This window comes from Dendrobium catenatum, unplaced genomic scaffold, assembly GCF_001605985.2.
Source record: "Dendrobium catenatum unplaced genomic scaffold, ASM160598v2 fragScaff_scaffold_1398, whole genome shotgun sequence".
NCBI lineage: Eukaryota > Viridiplantae > Streptophyta > Magnoliopsida > Asparagales > Orchidaceae > Dendrobium > Dendrobium catenatum.
Window position 1 is genome coordinate 1,287,178 of NW_021319860.1, and position 18,382 is coordinate 1,305,559.

Here is an 18,382-nt window from a genome sequence, read left to right on the forward strand (position 1 = left end):
CATTGTGGGGCTTTGTTTTGTTATATTGGCTTTTGGGTTGGTTGCTCAGTTGGGGTGTTCTTTTTTATTGCAAGGCTATGTGGTGTTGGTTGGTTGGCTTTCGACTGGTGGGTTTGGGTTTGGAATCAGTTGGGGTGTTCGCTTTGTGGCTGGTCTATTGGTCCTTATTTTTGTTGGTTAGCTTCATCTTCCTTCCATGCAGATCATTGTAGCATGGAGCTTATGGAGGAGCTTTAGCTGTGTTGGCCTTGACTTCTTTTTTATTGTTGTGGCCTGGAGCTTCTATCGGAGCTTTTGCATTATTGGCCTTTGTTTCCTTTAGTTGTTCTTTTTGGTTAGATTTGGTTTTCTCTTTTTATTTTGTTTATTTCTTGTAATAGGTTGGAGCAATGGATCTTAGGTTTTATTTTAGATATTGTATTTTTAGGGAGCTTTTGTTTTGTTAAGGACCTGTAATTTTTACCCAATTAATGTGTAGGCCCCTATGAGGATTTTAAACAAACAAAAAACAAAAATGAGTATTCATTTTAAAAATAGGATTTGACTATTAGATGTAAAATTAAATTTTGTTCTCAAACTATACTCTAACCAGCATTAATCTTCATATTATATGTTACAATAATGATCAAATCTTGTTTGAACTATATCTGAATCATATCGAATATGGTTTGAATACGATTCATATATGATTTGAACTAAGGATATATATATATATATATATATATATATATATATGGATTATGTGTCATGTCCCGAACCGCATGACCCTTCTTACACTGGAGTGGATCATATCATGTATGATGAATAACAAATAAATACCTATTATCTATTTTGAAGATTTTTTTTTTTAACCTTTTATTTATCAGAACTCAGAGCCAATAATACATAAATAGATGTAATGATAAAATAAATTCATTAATATTAGTTCAATTTGTATCACAAAACTATACAATAATAATAATAAAAAAACTTCATATACAATAATCATGGCATAATCTCTCCAAACTATAATATCAACATGGCTGCAAAGTATCACTAACCAAGAACTTGCAACCTTTATCACTATGATATATCTTTATTTAGCTAAAATATATAGAAATTAAATGCAAAAAATACATAAAAATAAAATCACTAGAAATAAAAGTAGGATTACATTAATCTATCTTAAGACAAAAATTTTCCTAATTGGACCACCTCAGAAAAATATCTCCAAGTCTTTGTTTGGGACGACTTTCTTATTGATTCAAGAAGCAATTAGAAAGTTGTCTCAAACGAAGCCTAAGACCTCCAAACCAAAGCTTTCGCTCTATGCTCTTTCTCTTTTCCTCTCCCTTTTTTTCACTAAGCTCTCATGATAAATGGCTTGGAAATGATGATTTAACACGTATGAATATTTATATAATTAAAAAAATATAAAAGTTGTAGTTGTGATTAGAAAAAAAAGAGGGAATTAATTGTAAGGTTCATATAACTCCTTTTATATATTGATATCCTTTAACTCCAAAAATTATGAAAAAATAGCTATAAAATAGTACATATGAAATGTTTTACAAAATGAACACCAAGTGGGGTTGGAGAAGTTACTTCTATAAAGAGTATAATTTTTTTAAGGAATTCAAATTGAATAAGCAACCTCCAATTTTCACACCTAAAATATTCATTAAAAAAGGTAAATATTCATATAAAATAGATATTGAATGTTTTATTATGCAGCCATGATGGCTTATAAATTGAACTTAAACAAAATCCAAAATTTTTTGTAGATGAAATATATTCTTATTATAAGTCAAGGGAATTGTATCAATTTTTCAAAAATAATATATTGCATAATGCTTTGGAGACAAAAATCATTTGAAAATAAACTTTAGTAGACACCTCAGGGCATCATTCTAATTAAATATGCATATATGTATAAATATACTAAAAAAGAATAAACATTCGAGAGTGTAACCCCAAAAATCCTATATGTTATTGGAGAGAATTTTTGGGCCGACAATTGTCCCTCATAGCAACGGGGACCGTAGGTAACAATACATTTACTCTTGTCCACAAGTAGCCCAAGTTATCACCTCAACTTAATAAGTTTCCTTCGCTAACATATTGCATCATGAATATTTAGTAGATTGAGTTGTGCTTGTAATTAGTATTTTGTGCCAAAAAAATTAATTGGGATAAGCACGGGGGGTGGCTAGGGGGTTATCGGTTCAACATTGTTTTTCCTGGTCGCGACTTCGCCTATCGTGTCGCAAGCCGCAGCCTTCTTATGTTCTTCCTCGCCTCACGTTCCTCACGAGGCCCAGACGGCTGCCAGCGGCGTCAACCGTGCGACATGGCGGTGAGTTCCACAGCCTTCTCCTCCCTAGCCTCAACCCTCACGCTTGCGCTTGCACGGATAATAGTGACGAGATATTTTTTTTGTTGATTTCAATTTAGGAGCATAAAATTATCACAAGTCCCAACCTTCTCCTCTCTCGAATCTGCTATATTTTTTGCATGATTTCAGTATATGAGCATGAAATATTTTTTTTTTTTTTTTAATTTTTTTTTTTATGAGCATGAAATATATTTTTTCTCTAGTAGCCTTTTTCTCGTTGACTTGTTTGAATGTGCTATCTTGTTTCAACTTCACCTATCGCGCCGCAAGCCGTAGCCTTCTTAGGTTCTTCATCGCCTCATGTTCCTCACGAGTCCCAGACGGCGGCCAGCGGCGTCAACCGTGCGACATGGCGGTGAGTTCCACAGCCCTCTCCTCCCTAGCCTCATCCCTCACACTTGCGCTTGTGCGGATAATAGTGACGAGATATTTTTTTTTGTTGATTTCAATTTAGGAGCATAAAATTATCACAAGTCACAACCTTCTCCTCTCTCGAATCTGCTATATTTTTTTGTTGATTTCAGTATACGAGCATGAAATATAGTTTTTCTCTAGTAGCCTTTTTCTCGTTAATTTGTTTGAATGTGCTATCTTGTTTGCAACTTCGCCTATCGCGCCGCAAGCTGCAACCTTCTTTGGTTCTTCCTCGCCTCACGTTCCTCATGAGGCCTAGACGGCGGCCGGCGGCGTCAACCGTGTGGCATGGTGGTGAGTTCCACAGCCTTCTCCTCCCTAGCCTCAGCTCTCATGCTTGCGCTTGCGCGGATAATAGTGAAATTATCACGAGTCCCAACCTTCTCCTCTCTCGAATCTTTTTTGGTTAATTACAATATTTGAGCATGAAATATAGTTTTTCTCTAGTAGCCTTGTTCTCGTTTATTTGTTTGAATGTGCTATCTTGTTTGAATTCTTAGTAGATATATACTCTTAAGGCATCTTTGAGTACGAATTTGAACATCATGGAAAGATATTTCAAGCGATCTTCGAATTCAAAAATAGCAAATAATATGGATGACAATAGCAATAAGGTTAAAGAGTAAAATAAAAAACGCATTTTAGTGGATGTTCATTTATCCAAAAATATGAAATTAAGTGTGAAAAATCTTTCATTTGATCCATCACTACGAATTCAACTCTTTCATAATAGGAAGAAAATACATTATAAATTGTAAGTTATTTACTATCTTATATTTAATATTATACATTTTTTGATATTAATTGAACAAAAATTTTTAAAACTGCATATGTCAATCCCAAGATGAGATGAAAAAAGTTGAGGGATCCTTTTTGATAATTCAAATATTCATGCTAAGGTTGAAGTTGAAAAGGAGGACATTAATAAGGTTCATTCGAACAGTTTTGTCATTTATTTAAAAACTAAATGTGAAGTTGCACTATAAGAAATTCATCAAATACCGGTGGAATTTCCAGTGGCTCTAAGACCATTGGAAATTTCGTTGGTATTTGATAAGTTCGACACCATTACCGACGGAATGACTATTAATTTCAAGTGAATTTTCTTCGGCTACTATAGCTTCAACTGTTCTGCTTCTTGGACATATGCATACCAATTTTTGGCCTCCTTGTCCTATGGGAATATCATCTGTTCGTAAAAAGAAACGCCCTTCTTCAGATTAATCTTCATCTTAATCATTATTTTTTATCTTCTTTCTTTCTCATCATGTGCGAAAATTTTCTTAAGCTAAAAACTTTATATATTGTGGAGCTTCACAGTTGAAATCTTGAAAAAAGAAGTGCCAACCTTAAATTGAATTGTATGATGACGATCATTTTGGGTCGGGTCGGGCTGCAAGACAGAAAAAGTCAAAAATAATAAAACAAAATACATATAAATATCAACATCGGAAATCTACGCGTAACAATTTTATTGGCATCCGAAGGTAGAGCTACGTCCAGACTCTGCACAAAATAATTTCTCTTGATGAAGACGGTGATAGGGATCATCTTAATCTTAATGGGAAGAGGTAAGTCAATGGAAGAGAAGAAATAATTAAAAAATTATTGTTAAAAGTTGTGCATTTAATGTGTTTTTAACTTTTTATAAAAAACAGATGGTATATATATATATATATATTTTTTATTTAAAAAAAAAATGGTGTGTGCATATAAATATATATATATATATCTTTCACAATATTGAGTACAAATGGTAAACTTAGCGAGAAAGGTCTCCTTACGGTATTAATACCGGTTTGCAGCTGTCGCTCTTGTAGCCCTTCATTTCCAGCTCGGCGGTTACTCGTGCCACAGTGAATGTAACACAGATCAGCGCAAAAATGTCGAACTGCTGATAAATAGGTGAACCGCCTTTCCTTTTGCTGTTCTCCCATTAGCCTAGTACCGAGCGAGCTTTACCAGTCGCTGCATTCTTTTCCCTTGCATCAAACTCAGCGGATCTAAAGCACAGCAAGGGTGAGAAATCCACCGAGATCCCACCATGCATTACAATAACCTAGGCCGATCAGGTCTCAAGGTGAGGGCAAATTATTGGGTCAGGTGACCGGAGCCAAAAGTGCATTACAATAACCTAGGCAGATCAGGTCTCAAGGTGAGCCAGCTTTCCTACGGTGCATGGGTGAGCTTCGGCAACCAGCTCGACGTCAAAGAAGCCAAAACCCTCATCCAATGCTGTCGCGACCATGGCGTGAACTTCTTCGACAACGCGGAGGTGTACGCCAACGGGCGGGCAGAGGAGATCATGGGCCAGGCTTTTCGCGAACTCGGCTGGAAGCGCTCAGATCTTGTGGTTTCCACCAAGATCTTTTGGGGTGGCCAAGGGCCTAATGACAAGGGGCTTTCCAGGAAGCACATCGTGGAGGGCACCAAGGCGTCCCTGAAGCGCCTCGACATGGATTACGTCGATGTGATATATTGCCATCGCCCCGACGCCGCCACGCCCATCGAGGAGACGGTGCGCGCCATGAACCATGTGATTGATAGTGGCTGGGCGTTTTATTGGGGTACAAGCGAGTGGTCGGCGCAACAGGTTACAGAGGCCTGGGCGGTTGCCAGCCGGTTGGATCTCGTCGGTCCCATTGTCGAGCAGCCTGAGTACAATCTCCTCTCTCGCCACAAGGTCTCTTCGTTTTCCCCTTTCATTTTAATTTTTGTGCGCATCGGTTGGTATTGTTCTTTTTCGGAAGACGCAGGAAGGATTTTCTTGTTTGATTGATGAAAATGGATGATTGCTTATAGATTGTCATCTACAGTGTTAACGTTTGATGAATGAATTATGTATTGTCTGTAATGCAGCTTTTTTTCGTATTTTGAAATATATTAATATTGCATTGGCTATAATGGTACAAATTGAATAAGGATGTGCTTGAACATTGTTGAGTTTGCTTTGAATTTAGCGTAATATAAAATTTCCATATGCAGCACTAATAGTAAAGCAGATCCAATAGTTTTCTAGCTCATCATAATACAATTCATGTCCAGATATCCTAACACAACTTTTTTTGTTCAAATTAAATTGGTTTTGCTACAGAATCGGAAAAATGTTGCTTGTGAAATGCTTGAGAATGGAGTTATGATTAGTTGAAATTGTGAAGTAAATAGGCCATAGCGCAAAAGGATCTGATCTTTTTGCATGGTTAGGGAAGATTGTTTTTCTTAGGTCACGAATTTAAACCACACTTTTAAGGCTTCGTTTGGATACCCTGTAACTTTTGTTAAAGTTAGCTTTAAAAACACTGGTTGAGAGAATGAAGGTTTGTAACGGAGAAGCACATACCAAAAAGCTTTTAAAAACAATTAAAAAATACTATTTTGTAAAAAGCATTTTTACAAAATGTTATATTCAAACAACAATTGAAAAATAAATTTTCCATTTCGAGACGGAAAAGGCAAAATTAAGCCATTCCAAATGAGGCCTAAATCTGTCACTCATATATCCAAAAAAAAAAGTAAGATATTTGCATGTAAAATCTTATAGCATTAATGTCTTTTAAAGGTGCAGGAGTCTATAAAAAGTTATTTTTAAGAAGTGTATATTTTAGGTGGGGTACAAACACACAAAATACAACATGGCAAGATATAACAAAATCTTAAATATTAGAAAACACAAATATGGGTTGGAGGCAACATTCAAAATAATATCTCTAATATTATATAATTAAAACTAAATTTCTTCATAATAATAATCGTTTTCAAAATAATTTTAAGTAATAATACAAATAGAAAACGTCTAGTGTTAGAATTCCTGATTATAGATAAATCTAAACTTTTTTGCATGGGATAACAAAATTTAAAAAACACAAAACACAAATATGGGTAGGAGGCAACAGTTAAAATAATATCTCCAATATTATATAATCAAAGTTAAATTGCTTCATAATAATAATAGATTTCAAAATAATTTTGGGTAATAATGATTAAATAAACTTTTTGCATGTTAGAAATTGTGACGAAAGATAAAGAATTTATTATCTTAGCTATCAATGATGATCATCATACAACTAAAAGAGTAAATTGGACAAATATGGGACCAAAGATTTTTTTAAGTGGATAGCTCATAAAAAAAAAATTCACAGGCTTATTCCAACCAAAACAATGTCCATTAGTTGTAGTTTTATATTAGAAAGGACTGCACTCCTCAAAATTGAAGAAGACATCATCAAAATCTAAAAAGATCTAAATCATTATAAATGACAAGCATATATATGAACTTTTCTATACTTCACAAGATGAAACCCAAAAAGCATCTTGATGTGTAGACAACTATCATTATCATATTAATAAAGATTATCATCATGCTTATTGCGGGCTAGAATATACGCGACGATAGAGTTAGAATTTTTCGTCTCAGCGTTGTACGGATATCTAGCATACAAACATAAGAAAAATAAATCACCAGGATTTTTACGTGGAAAACCATGAAAGAGAAAAACCATGTGGTCATGCCCAATTGAAAGAATTTCATTAGTGTTTGCTTGAGTTACAGGAGGTTGACTCGTCCTTAAAATTTAGGACGATCAGATTACAATAATAAACTCCCGGGTTGAAATTCAGTTACAAACAAGAATTTGAAATTCAACGATGTTGGGTGGTCGGATGGAATCACATAGTCGCTTGGAGATCGGACAAAAAGAATTTTGGTGTCACTTGGAGATCAAACAGAATTCTGGTGTCACTTGAAAGTCGGGCGAAACTCCGATGTCATTTGAAAGTCTGGTGGAACTCCGACGGTGGTCAGGGAGGAGCTTCTTCCTTCCTTCTTTTTCTTCTCTTCTTCTTCTTCCTTAGGTCCTCTCTTAAAAGAAATGAGGGGTTATGTGAGAGCTCGTTCCTTTGATTTTTCCTTTCTGGATTTGATTTTTCTCCCAGGATCGTCCAGGACGATATTGAGATCGTCCAGGACTATCAGAGCATTGAAACAGCTGATTTTCTGGAGTGGATCGTCCAGGCCGATATTGGGATCGTCCTGGGACGATCAGATAAGACAAAAATCCCGAGAGCCAGGGTTTTTTTCAAATTAATTATCGTCCTGAAAAATCGTCCTGGACGATTGAAAATTGTTCATATTGTCCTGGACGATGTGGAGATCGGCCAGGACGATCAGACTGGTTTTATAAGGAAATCAGCTCGATTTGAGGAGAGAGAAATTTTATTTTATAAAATCAAAATATCTGAGGAGAGAGAAAGAGAAGAAAAGCAAAGGAAAAGTCGGATTTCGGAGGTCGCGGAGCGCTTTTTGTTCGTCGCCGCTGTTAAGAGAATTGTTTATCTCGTGGTAAGGACTCCGAATCCTATTTCTGTTTTCGAAGATGTCGAGTTTAGGTCGTTTTGTGCTCAGATTTGTGTTTTCGTTACCAATAAACGCGCCGCATTTTGTATTGACGAAACTTTCACCGCACAACTTTTGATATGTTATTGATATGATTATTCTACACGTTTTGAGTATTTTCTGTAACGATTCTACCGGTTATTTTGGGTTCTGTGCGATTTTGATCGAATAGATTGCGATTTTGATTGAATAGATAATTATCAGGTTATTGATTGATGTTGCTTCAGTAGAATAGAAGTCTTATAATGTTGTCGTGCACGTTCTGTATTAATTTGGTGAATTGTGTTTTTTAGGAATTTTTGTGTAAATTCCGTATACTACTTTTATGCCGCTGGATTTTCGTACGATTTCCGATTTTCCTGAAATTGATGATTTGAATTGATATGTATACGAATGTGAAAATGACTGTTCTAATACTGAATACTGAAAGACAAGTGGAGCCTGATTGAACCGTTGGTTGGAGATTGACTTGACCTGTACAGGATGGTGGGCCGACGGGCTTTCCTTTAAACTATTGATCATTGATATAACAATTGGGAGTCATAAGGAGATTACTATGCCGACGGGCAGCCGACGGGCACAGAGTGACGACTCTTATGGAACCAACGTATGGATATCTACAACAACATTATGGATTTCTACAACAGCACTATGGATTATCGAATAGCCAGTGATTGTACTTGTTCAGTAAGACTATCGTATTGAAATGCATGTGTACGGCATTGACTCGTGCTTGGATTTATTGCCTTATTGATTTGGATTTACTGACGGATTTACGGACTTACTGTTATCGTACGATTTCATTGATATTCGCATTATGGCCCTGAGCATTGATACTGAGACTGTTATGGATATTGATATTGATATGATATGGATACTATGGATTCATTGATATTGATTGATACTATTGCTTCTACAATATATTGAACTGCTGTATTTGTTTCATTGCTAGTATAGATTGAGTTTTATTGTATTGATTTCGATCGATTTAATTGACCAGCTAGTATTGTTTTGATTGATTCGATTTGATACGATTGATTTAACTGATCGACTGATTTTCTACTGTTACGGATTCTTCTGAGATTTGAAATGTATTGGGTGAGTTTGATGGATTTCTTCTTACTGCTTATTGATTCTTCTACCGCTGCATTGACTATTGATTTGATTTCCGTAATTGTATAGATTCATTGATCATGTGCAATAGACTGTTATGGATTTGATTGACTGACATGCATATTGTTTCCAGTATTGTGCTTTGATTTCAGTTATAGGTATTAGGTGACCTGCTGGGCTTTTTGAAGCTCATTATATGTGGTTAATATTTTCAGGTCAGGGCAAGGGAGCAGGAGATTGAGGCTGATCAGGAATCTCCAGGTTTTTGTTCTTTTGATTATAGCGATTCTTTTGTACTCAGGACATGATAGATTTCAGTTCTTGTGGTCATAGTGTAGTTCATGAGTATTGTATATGATCTTTTGAGATATGAATCGACTTGTACATTGATGTTTTAAAAGTTATAGATTTTTGCTAGACTGTTTGATTGAAGTTATAGATAGCTCTGGTAAATTGTTGATGAATTGACCGAAATTCTTTCCAAGTTAGATCTTGGGGCGTCACAGGTTATTTATATTTTTCTGAGTGGCACGACCCGTAAATAGGAGGAGGATCAAGGGCAAATGGGGAGTGATTTGGATGGACGACCGATATTGAACCCCTTGATCATGGACCGTTCGTCAGACATTTGAAGGTCTTAATGATAACGAAATTTGGCGATTTTGGACTCGTTGGATTCGTTTCGTTGAGCCACTCCATTCAACTATCAGCATGTCATGTTTGGAAACCGTTTGGTAATCCAAATTGTGGTTTGAACCTTCCAACAGAGCTTCGGGTCTTCGATTCAGACCCATTTGTGCTCGGATTGAGTTGAATTTGGTGTCGTTGGGTTCGTATTTTCGAGACGCTCAGTTCGGCTGTATGTTTGCTGAAATCGGAGTACAGATGGTCGTAGATTTAATTTTTGAAGCAGCCAACCTGATTTTGCCTCGAGATTCATGCCTGATCAAGATATGTCTTGATGATATATCAATGCTAATAAAGGTTGTCATCATGTTAATAATCATCAAAACCATATTAATACAATTGTTGACATATAAACATGTATTGATACGTCAATTGCCATTACATAAATAATTTTTCGAGTTGTCTTGGGAAAAATAACACTTTTATATATATTGGACTAAAATATGTTCTTAGAAGATCGATCATTGTTTGAATTGAATCTAATCATGACATAGTTCAAGCTCAAATGCAATTTAATGAGTCATGCTTAGCTTAATTGAGATAAGATTTAATGACGTGTGAGCCAATCTTGAGCTATGGATTATTCACAAATCTAATGATTCTTTTGGTTTGATGATTAAGGCTGTTATGACTTAATTAAGAGAAAAATGATCAAAATGGTCTTTTGACTCTTTATGAAAGACTATAATAATCCCCAAATATATTAAAGAACAATTTTGGTGCTAAATTTTTTAAAAAGGAATCAAAATAATGCCACCATGGGACTATTTTGATTCATCTTTAATGACTTGAGGGATCAAAATAGTCCCAAGCAAAATTAGTTACCTTAAAGTAAGCTTGATTTAGAAACTTTAAAAATCAACGAGCTAGTAACAAAATTATTATTAATCTTAGTCAATTATTAAGAAAGACATTTAGTAAGCACACAACATACACATCACACTTGCAAACAACAATTAACTACAAAGAAAACAAACTTTTTATTTAAATCAGGAAATCCCTAGATAAGACTCTAAACTATCTTGCAAGCTAATCTATAACAAACATATATGCAAGAAGTATGTAAAACCAAAATAACCACAAAAGAAATGAACAAGAGCAATTTACATGGTTTGGTGCATTTGTGCCTACATCCATAGGGAGAAAGAGAGCTTTTCCTTTTTTAACTTGCACAAAGTAGTTACAAATCTCTAACATGGTTTAGATTTAGGTTAATCTTTAAAAGCATAATCAAATTTCTTTATCTAAAGATGCAAGGAACAAAATCATCTGAATATTTCTCGAAGAAATAGAGAGAAGAAGAAAACCTCTAACCAATTGAACCCTTGATGGTTGAATCGTGCAAGAAGGAACAAGCTCCTTCTCCTTTTATCTCTCACCAAAAATCACAAGAATAACAAGTCCTTACTGCTTGCTTTCTCCTCCAAGAAATGAAAACTCCTCTTACGCTTGCCTCCCTACTCTTAGTCTCTCTTCAAGTCGTGAAGAGTAGCACAGTTCGTATCACAGACTCACGACCCCCTCTTTTTCATTTATCCCACCTGTTAAATAAAGAAAATAAAATACAAGAAACAAGCTACACCAAAGGCTATACAAGAGGCTACATGAGTGAGAAATATGTTAGCTTTAAATAAGAAAGAGCAAACCAAATCTAATTGCAAATCAATAAACTGATTATAACTAATATTTGATTCACATAATTAATTAGCATTTTAATTAACAATCTTCACCATAAATCAAATATAAGATAAGTCAAGCTGCCTCTTTCTTTTAAAGCCTCATTAACCAGGAGGCCTTCCTACTTGAAGCAGAAATAGGCAGTGCTGGAATTTGATTCCATACACTACCTTGGTGAGTCGGCTAGATTTTCATCTGTATGAACTTTATAAACTTTCATATTATTATGTGTGGAATTTAATTGTGTTGATCAATAGGGTTATTCTGTTGCCTCGGACCTCAAGTATGTCGTACTTGATGGGAGGTGCGGGGGATTTACCCCCTGCTTGGTTTCCGGGAATTTGATTGTGTGTAAACCCATTAATAACAATTCTTATTATTTTTTTTCGTAAAATGCCACGGTGCTATGTACTCGAGTGCCGCGACGCTAATCGACAGAGAGCAAAGCGTCACAACACTCTAGATTCGGTGCAGCAGCACTACAAGTTCAGTGTCGTAGCGCTGTGAGTTTGAACATCGCAGCGTCATCAGACAGAGGCATGAGCACCGCAGTGCCCTAAACTAGCGAGGTAGTACTGCGAGGCAGACTTAATGGTTTTCTTTCTCATTTTTTTTAAGGGTTGCATCCATTGAGGTTATTTACTTAGATTTCTCTTGTACTTCTAGTAGTCTTAGACTGGAGAACGGTGCATGAGAGAAGAGAAGCAAGGAGAGAGTGAGAGAGAAGAGAAGCAAGGAGAGAGTGAGAGAGAAGAGAGATATGTACTTATTTCTCCCAATTTTCATAGATGATTTCTTGGTGTGGTGTGTCTCAGTGTTTTTTTTTCTATTTTGGGTTTTCCACGTAAATCCTAATGTCCTTTATTTTTCTGCTACTTTTACTTTCTTGCTTGTTTAGTCATTGTGGTCTTTACTCATCCCCAACACATAGTGTATTGAGCCAAAACATCTTAATAAAATGCAATCTGATATCAATATGTTTTATCCTTTCATGAAATAGCAGATTCTTCATCAGTTGAATAGCACTCTGATTGTCATAGTAGTAACTGATTTCATTTGTGTTCTCAAGCTCCTAAAAAAACCCTTTCATATATATTCCTTCCTTTATTACCACAGAAACAGCCATATATTTTGCCTCTACGTTTGATAAAGCATAACTGACTAAAGATTGAATTTCCTACTAACTGTGTTATCGTAAACTTGAAAAACATACCTTGTCAAATATTTATGCTTGTCCAAATCTCCTATATGTCCAGATGTCCTGCATAATCTGAATGTACTCTCTGCCCTAGTTTTTCTTTTTGTAAGTCAACCCTACATCAACTGACCATTTGAGATAACTGAAGATCCACTTAACAGTCCTCCTGTGCTCTTTTCTCGGATTAGTCATGAATCTGCAAATCATGCTCATAGCATAAGCAATATATGGCTTGGTGCATACTATAGTTGATCAGCAATTTTATTGAGACAAATATAATAAGCTTTTATTCTTTCTCTTATTATATCTATCCCAATTATACGCTTGGTCCGACCCAAATCCTTCATCTCAAAATGACTGTTTAGTAAATGCTTTAACTGATCTGTCTCTACAACATTGTCACTGGCTATAAGCATATCGTCAACATACAGAAGCAAATATATCATACTGTTTTCTGAAAACCTTTTAATAGTAAACGTACGTATCAAATGACGTACTTTTGAAAGAATATTGAATCATGAATGAATCCAATTTCTTATTACGCTACCGCGGATATTGTTTTAATTAATACAAAGGTTTCTTAAAGAGACCCTTTATTTTCCTGATCAACTTTGACAAATCCTTCTGGTTGGTTCTTGTAAATAACTTCCTCAAGTTTTCTAAAAAAAATTATTTTAACATCCATGTATTCAAGCTCAAGATCATATTTGATAATTAATGACAAATTTACTCTAATCAAATTATGCTTTACAGCCGTTGAGAAAATCTCATTGAAATATATTCCTTCTTTCAGAAGTTCCCAATACAGTTCTTTTCCAGTGATTCTATTTTTTCATTCATCGCTTGTTTCAAAAAACCCTTTACATCACTTCTCATTATTTTCTTATACAATATAGGCTCATCATCTAGTAATTTTTCAACAGCTTTGAGAGCATATTCAGTTAAATCAACATAATCTAAATGATCTGATACTTTTATACTCCTTGTTTGATCTTTGGCTAAACTGCAATTCTCCAAACTGTGCTAATCTTGCTGAGTGGTAGCCTTGTCTTGATGATCCTGACCACTGATATCTGCTAGCATCAACTCCACATGCAACTGATTTGTATCACTATTCTCTACTATATCATTGCCCTATGTAGTTTTCTGATTTATTTTAGTAATTTGACCAATCATCGTTTCCTAATCATTTAAGATAACGTCTCTGCTAATGATACATTTGGATTCATCTGTAAGTCAACATCTATACCCTTTAACTCTCTTCAGATATCCTAAGAATATACCTTTCTTGGATCTTGATTCTAATTTTTCCCGATTCATATGAATATACACCGGACATCCAAATATTCTTAGATTGCTGTTGTTTGCCTTTTTTCTATCTAGAATTCTTCAAAAATTTTGAGTTCAAGAGCTGTAGATGAACTTCTTTTCACCAAATAGAAAGCAATATTAACTTGTTCTCCCAATAAATGCTTATTCATTTTTTAAAATGATAGCATACATCTGACCTTTTCTAGCAAAATCTTGTTCCTTTCAACAATATCATTCTGTTGTGGAGTCATTCTTATAGTCTTATGTCAGACAATTTCATTTTCCCTACAAAATTCAGTTTAATTCATTATTCAAATACTCTAACCCATTATTTGTTCTCAACCTTTTAATTTTATTTCCAGTTTGATTTTCAACTAGCATTTTTCATTGCTTGAATGTCTTAAATGCTTCATTTTTATGTTTTAAAATATACATGATGCAGGACTATGTGTGCAATGTTTAATTCACTTAGATTTTGCACAACTTATGATCAGAATAATTCTAGAATAAATCTACTAACAAATTTAAACAACGAAATAAAGCAATTAATGGTTATCCGCTTAGGTTTGAAATCACATGATAAGAATTTTGAAGCTTCCAAAATAAATAGAAAATCAACACGATGAATCGTAGTAGTATTCAAACTAATCCCTAATCTAACAATGAGAGTTAGGATGCATTGAGGGGCACTCAAATCCTACGATTACTAACTTAAGCAAGAGCAATGCGGAAGAGTCCGTCGTGACTGCAATCAAACCAATGAGAGTTTAGACTAAAAGGAATAAGACGCAAGGGAAAAGAGAAACCTTTGTTAGGGAGAGGTGGAGATCCTCCACTCGTTGCCTTCGAAGTGTTCGTCTATAGCCTCTACCAAATAGATTAACGTGCGCTCCAAGTAATCCTCGACGGTGAGATCATCTCTTGGATTCACGTCGAAGAAAGTAGATTGTAGGACGTCTACGAAGCCGTCTTCGTCCCAAGTTATGCTATACTCAGTTTCCGGATCCGCCATTCATGGATGAGTGAAGGTAGAATCTCTCTAGCACTCGATACCACCTTTGAACAATGGAAAGAATGAACTCCAAGTGTCCTCCCAATAATCTGAAACAATTCCTTCAGGAAATTTGAAATATTTCAGATTTATCTCACAAAACCTGAGAGGAATTTCAGCTGTCAATAAGCAGAGGAAAGGTACTAGAAGGAGTAAGAGTTGTGGGCTCAAATTCAATAGGGAATTGAGGGAAGAGAGGAGATATGAGAGAGCGAGGAGAGAGGTGGTTGGGAAAGAGGAGGCTGGCCGGATTGAGAGGAAGTGGGGAATTTTATTTCCTAATTCCAATTTCTGGTTTTATGAAATAATTTAGAGCTTGGGGCTTGGGAAAATTTCGATCAAGAGGAAATTTGGGGAGTTTGAAATATTTCCAAAAGAGAGGATTAGCTTAAGGAAATAATTGATTGGGCATTGATGGGCCAAGGGAGAGGGGGGCCGGTGGCATTGTCATGGGGATAGGGGTTTGGGTGCCATGTGTACAAATTTGCCTAAAATAGTTTTGAAATTAGGAAAGTATTTAATTAACTCTATTTGAATTTGAATTCAAATATTGTTAAGTTTAGAAACTTTCCTAAAATAGATTGACTAATTTAGGAAAGATTTTAGAATTCAAAATGTTTAAATTTGAATCTCAAATCAGCCCCGAATTTTGTCAATCCAAATAGGCAAGTGGAGCAAGGGGGAAGAGGGGTCGACGGCAAGGGATGGGGCCAGCGGCAATGGGCACGGGTGGGGATTTTGGTCGGGGTGGTTAGGAGGTAAGAGAAAAGGGTTTGGCTAGGTGAGTGGGTTTGGTGGCTTTGTGAATTAGGATTGAAGGATGAAGAAAGAAAAAAAAAAAAGGGTATGAGGATAGAAACCACGAATCTGACTTATCTAGATTGGTGGGTATTGCACGATTCTTCCTCTCCTAGGAAGCTCTCTCCATTAGAACTCTCAAGCTCTCTCAACTCTCATGCAGAATTTTTTAATAAGCAATCATTCATTTTCTGAAACAATAAACAAAGGGCTATATATAGCCAAGTACAATGGATTCGAAGAAAATAAAAGACTCAATTGCCCTTTGGGCTCATACATGACACATCCCAATAAAGGGGTACAAACGGAAAGGCCAAAATAACAATAAGCAAATAAAAGCACATAAATAATGACATAACAAAAAGGACTCAGAAATACAAAGACTCGATCGTGGCCGTAGATCGGCGGCCACGTCTCTGATAAACCTTCCACGATCTGATGTCCCCATCAATACATCCAGACTTCTGTCAAAAAATCATCAATTAAAGGGATAAAATATCTTCATCCACCCAAAGTTGAAATAGGAGTAGATCCCAAAATATCTGAATGAATGTAATCGACGGTCCATTTGGTAAATTGATATCCTGTAGCAAATTATTTCCAAGTCTGTTTCCCAAAGATACAATATTCACTGAAATCAATCTTATCCACATTATCTTTGCCAAAAACTTCTTATTCGTGCAAAACATTTAATCCCTTCTGACTTATGTGAACTAGCTGAAGATGTCAAAGCTTTATCTGATCTGTGTTTGTAAAATTTGCAGTGCCTACTGAATCAATCAGTGTCTTTTCCAATAAAGAATCTAATTTATTTTGTCGCTTTCCTTTCATAATTACAATCGAATCTCTGATCACCTTAAGAACACTATTCTTTGCCTTAAACATTCAACTGAGTGCATCGAGAGTACCAAGAGATATCATGTTTCTTTTCAGGCCTGGCACATATTTGACTTTAGTAGTCTTAATTCTAACAGTTCCATTTACAATGACTCTACAAGCGGGGTTCATTTCCCATAATAACCTTCCCATATTTACTTCTTTGAACGAATCAAACCAATGCCTATTTGGAGTCATATGAAACGAACATTTTGAATCCATTATCATATAATCCCTATTAGAATTTGTTGTAATAACTAAAACTTATGAATCCACAAATCTATCTAATGCTACTGGCGCATCCCCAAATTCAGCTGATTTTCTCTTTTCCTTCTTTTTTAGTTCCGAATAATTTTTCTTATAATGCCATTCCTCATGACAGTGAAAACACCTTAATTTGGTCTTAGATTTGGACATTGTATATATGTTTATTCTTTTAATTATTATCTGGCCTACCTCTAGCATTCAAACCTAGCGCTACTTCTAATTCTTTCTGAAATTTGGTTTCTATCTATTTAGATTTTAAAGCGGTCTAAACTTTCTCTAATGACAAAGTCTCCTGAGTATATTTTATAATTTCAACAAAATGAGTAAATGATTTAGGAAGTGAATTTAGGATGATTATTGTCTGATTCTCATCATCCACCTTAACTCCAAGATTTTCTAAATCATTAACAATTTCATTGAAATCATCCATATTATCCTAAAATTTTTTTGCTCAGACATTTTAAATCCAAATAATTTGCCCTTGTAGTAGATCCTACTTTGCTAGTTCTTTGTCACATACATTTGTTCTAATTTCAATCAGATCCCAACAATAGTCATTTCTTTGTTGACCTCATGAAAGCACCATGTCGCTCAAATGCAACACCAACATACTATATGCTAACTCCATGATTTCTTTCTACACATTTGGGTCTAAAGAACTCGATTATAGATATAAAGCATGTTTTAGAAAATAATTTGGTATTTTCTCTTATTTTGTGTGTGAACACGAAATTGTTTCATTTAAAGGAATTTTGAAAGGACTTGTGGGACTTAAAATCGTCGTTGATTTTACACTACATATAACTAAATGATGCATATTACAAATTTCATAATTGTGTAAAGCTTGTTTTCTAACTTCAAGCAACCAAATAGGTCCTAATGAAAGTTTATTAATAAATAATAACCTGCAAAGTGGTGAAGCTACCAGGAAGAAGAAGAAAACAGAGGAAGTAAAGTGGTGAAGCTACCAGGAAGAAGAAAAAAACAGAGGAAGTAGAATTTACTGTAGCATATTCCTTTCATAGCAGCTTAGATTTTACAAGAGAAGAAATGTATATATAGAAGAGAAAACATGTGTTGGAGAGAAGAGATAGCAGCAGCCGTTGGTGCCAGACTGAGAGAGCAGGAAATGTGGAGTGATGATGACAAACGGCTGTAGCAGGTGGTCCTCTAATGGTTGGTTCACTTGTCTCATGTGCGTTAACACCCCACCCCACAGCCCCC

At 35.3% G+C, this 18,382-nt stretch overlaps 1 protein-coding gene across 1 annotated transcript in view; it reads left to right on the plus strand.

Annotated features, from left to right (window-relative positions):
• The first annotated feature begins 4,729 nt into the window (after positions 1 to 4,729).
• The window catches only part of LOC110097372 (probable voltage-gated potassium channel subunit beta), a 49,167-nt gene continuing 35,514 nt past the window's right edge, over positions 4,730 to 18,382 (plus strand). The window contains exons 1-2 of the mRNA XM_020823719.2: positions 4,730 to 4,860; positions 4,936 to 5,471. Coding sequence (XP_020679378.1) covers positions 4,833 to 4,860; positions 4,936 to 5,471 — 564 coding nt within the window. The 5' untranslated portion in view covers positions 4,730 to 4,832. The remainder of the gene's footprint in view (positions 4,861 to 4,935; positions 5,472 to 18,382) is intronic.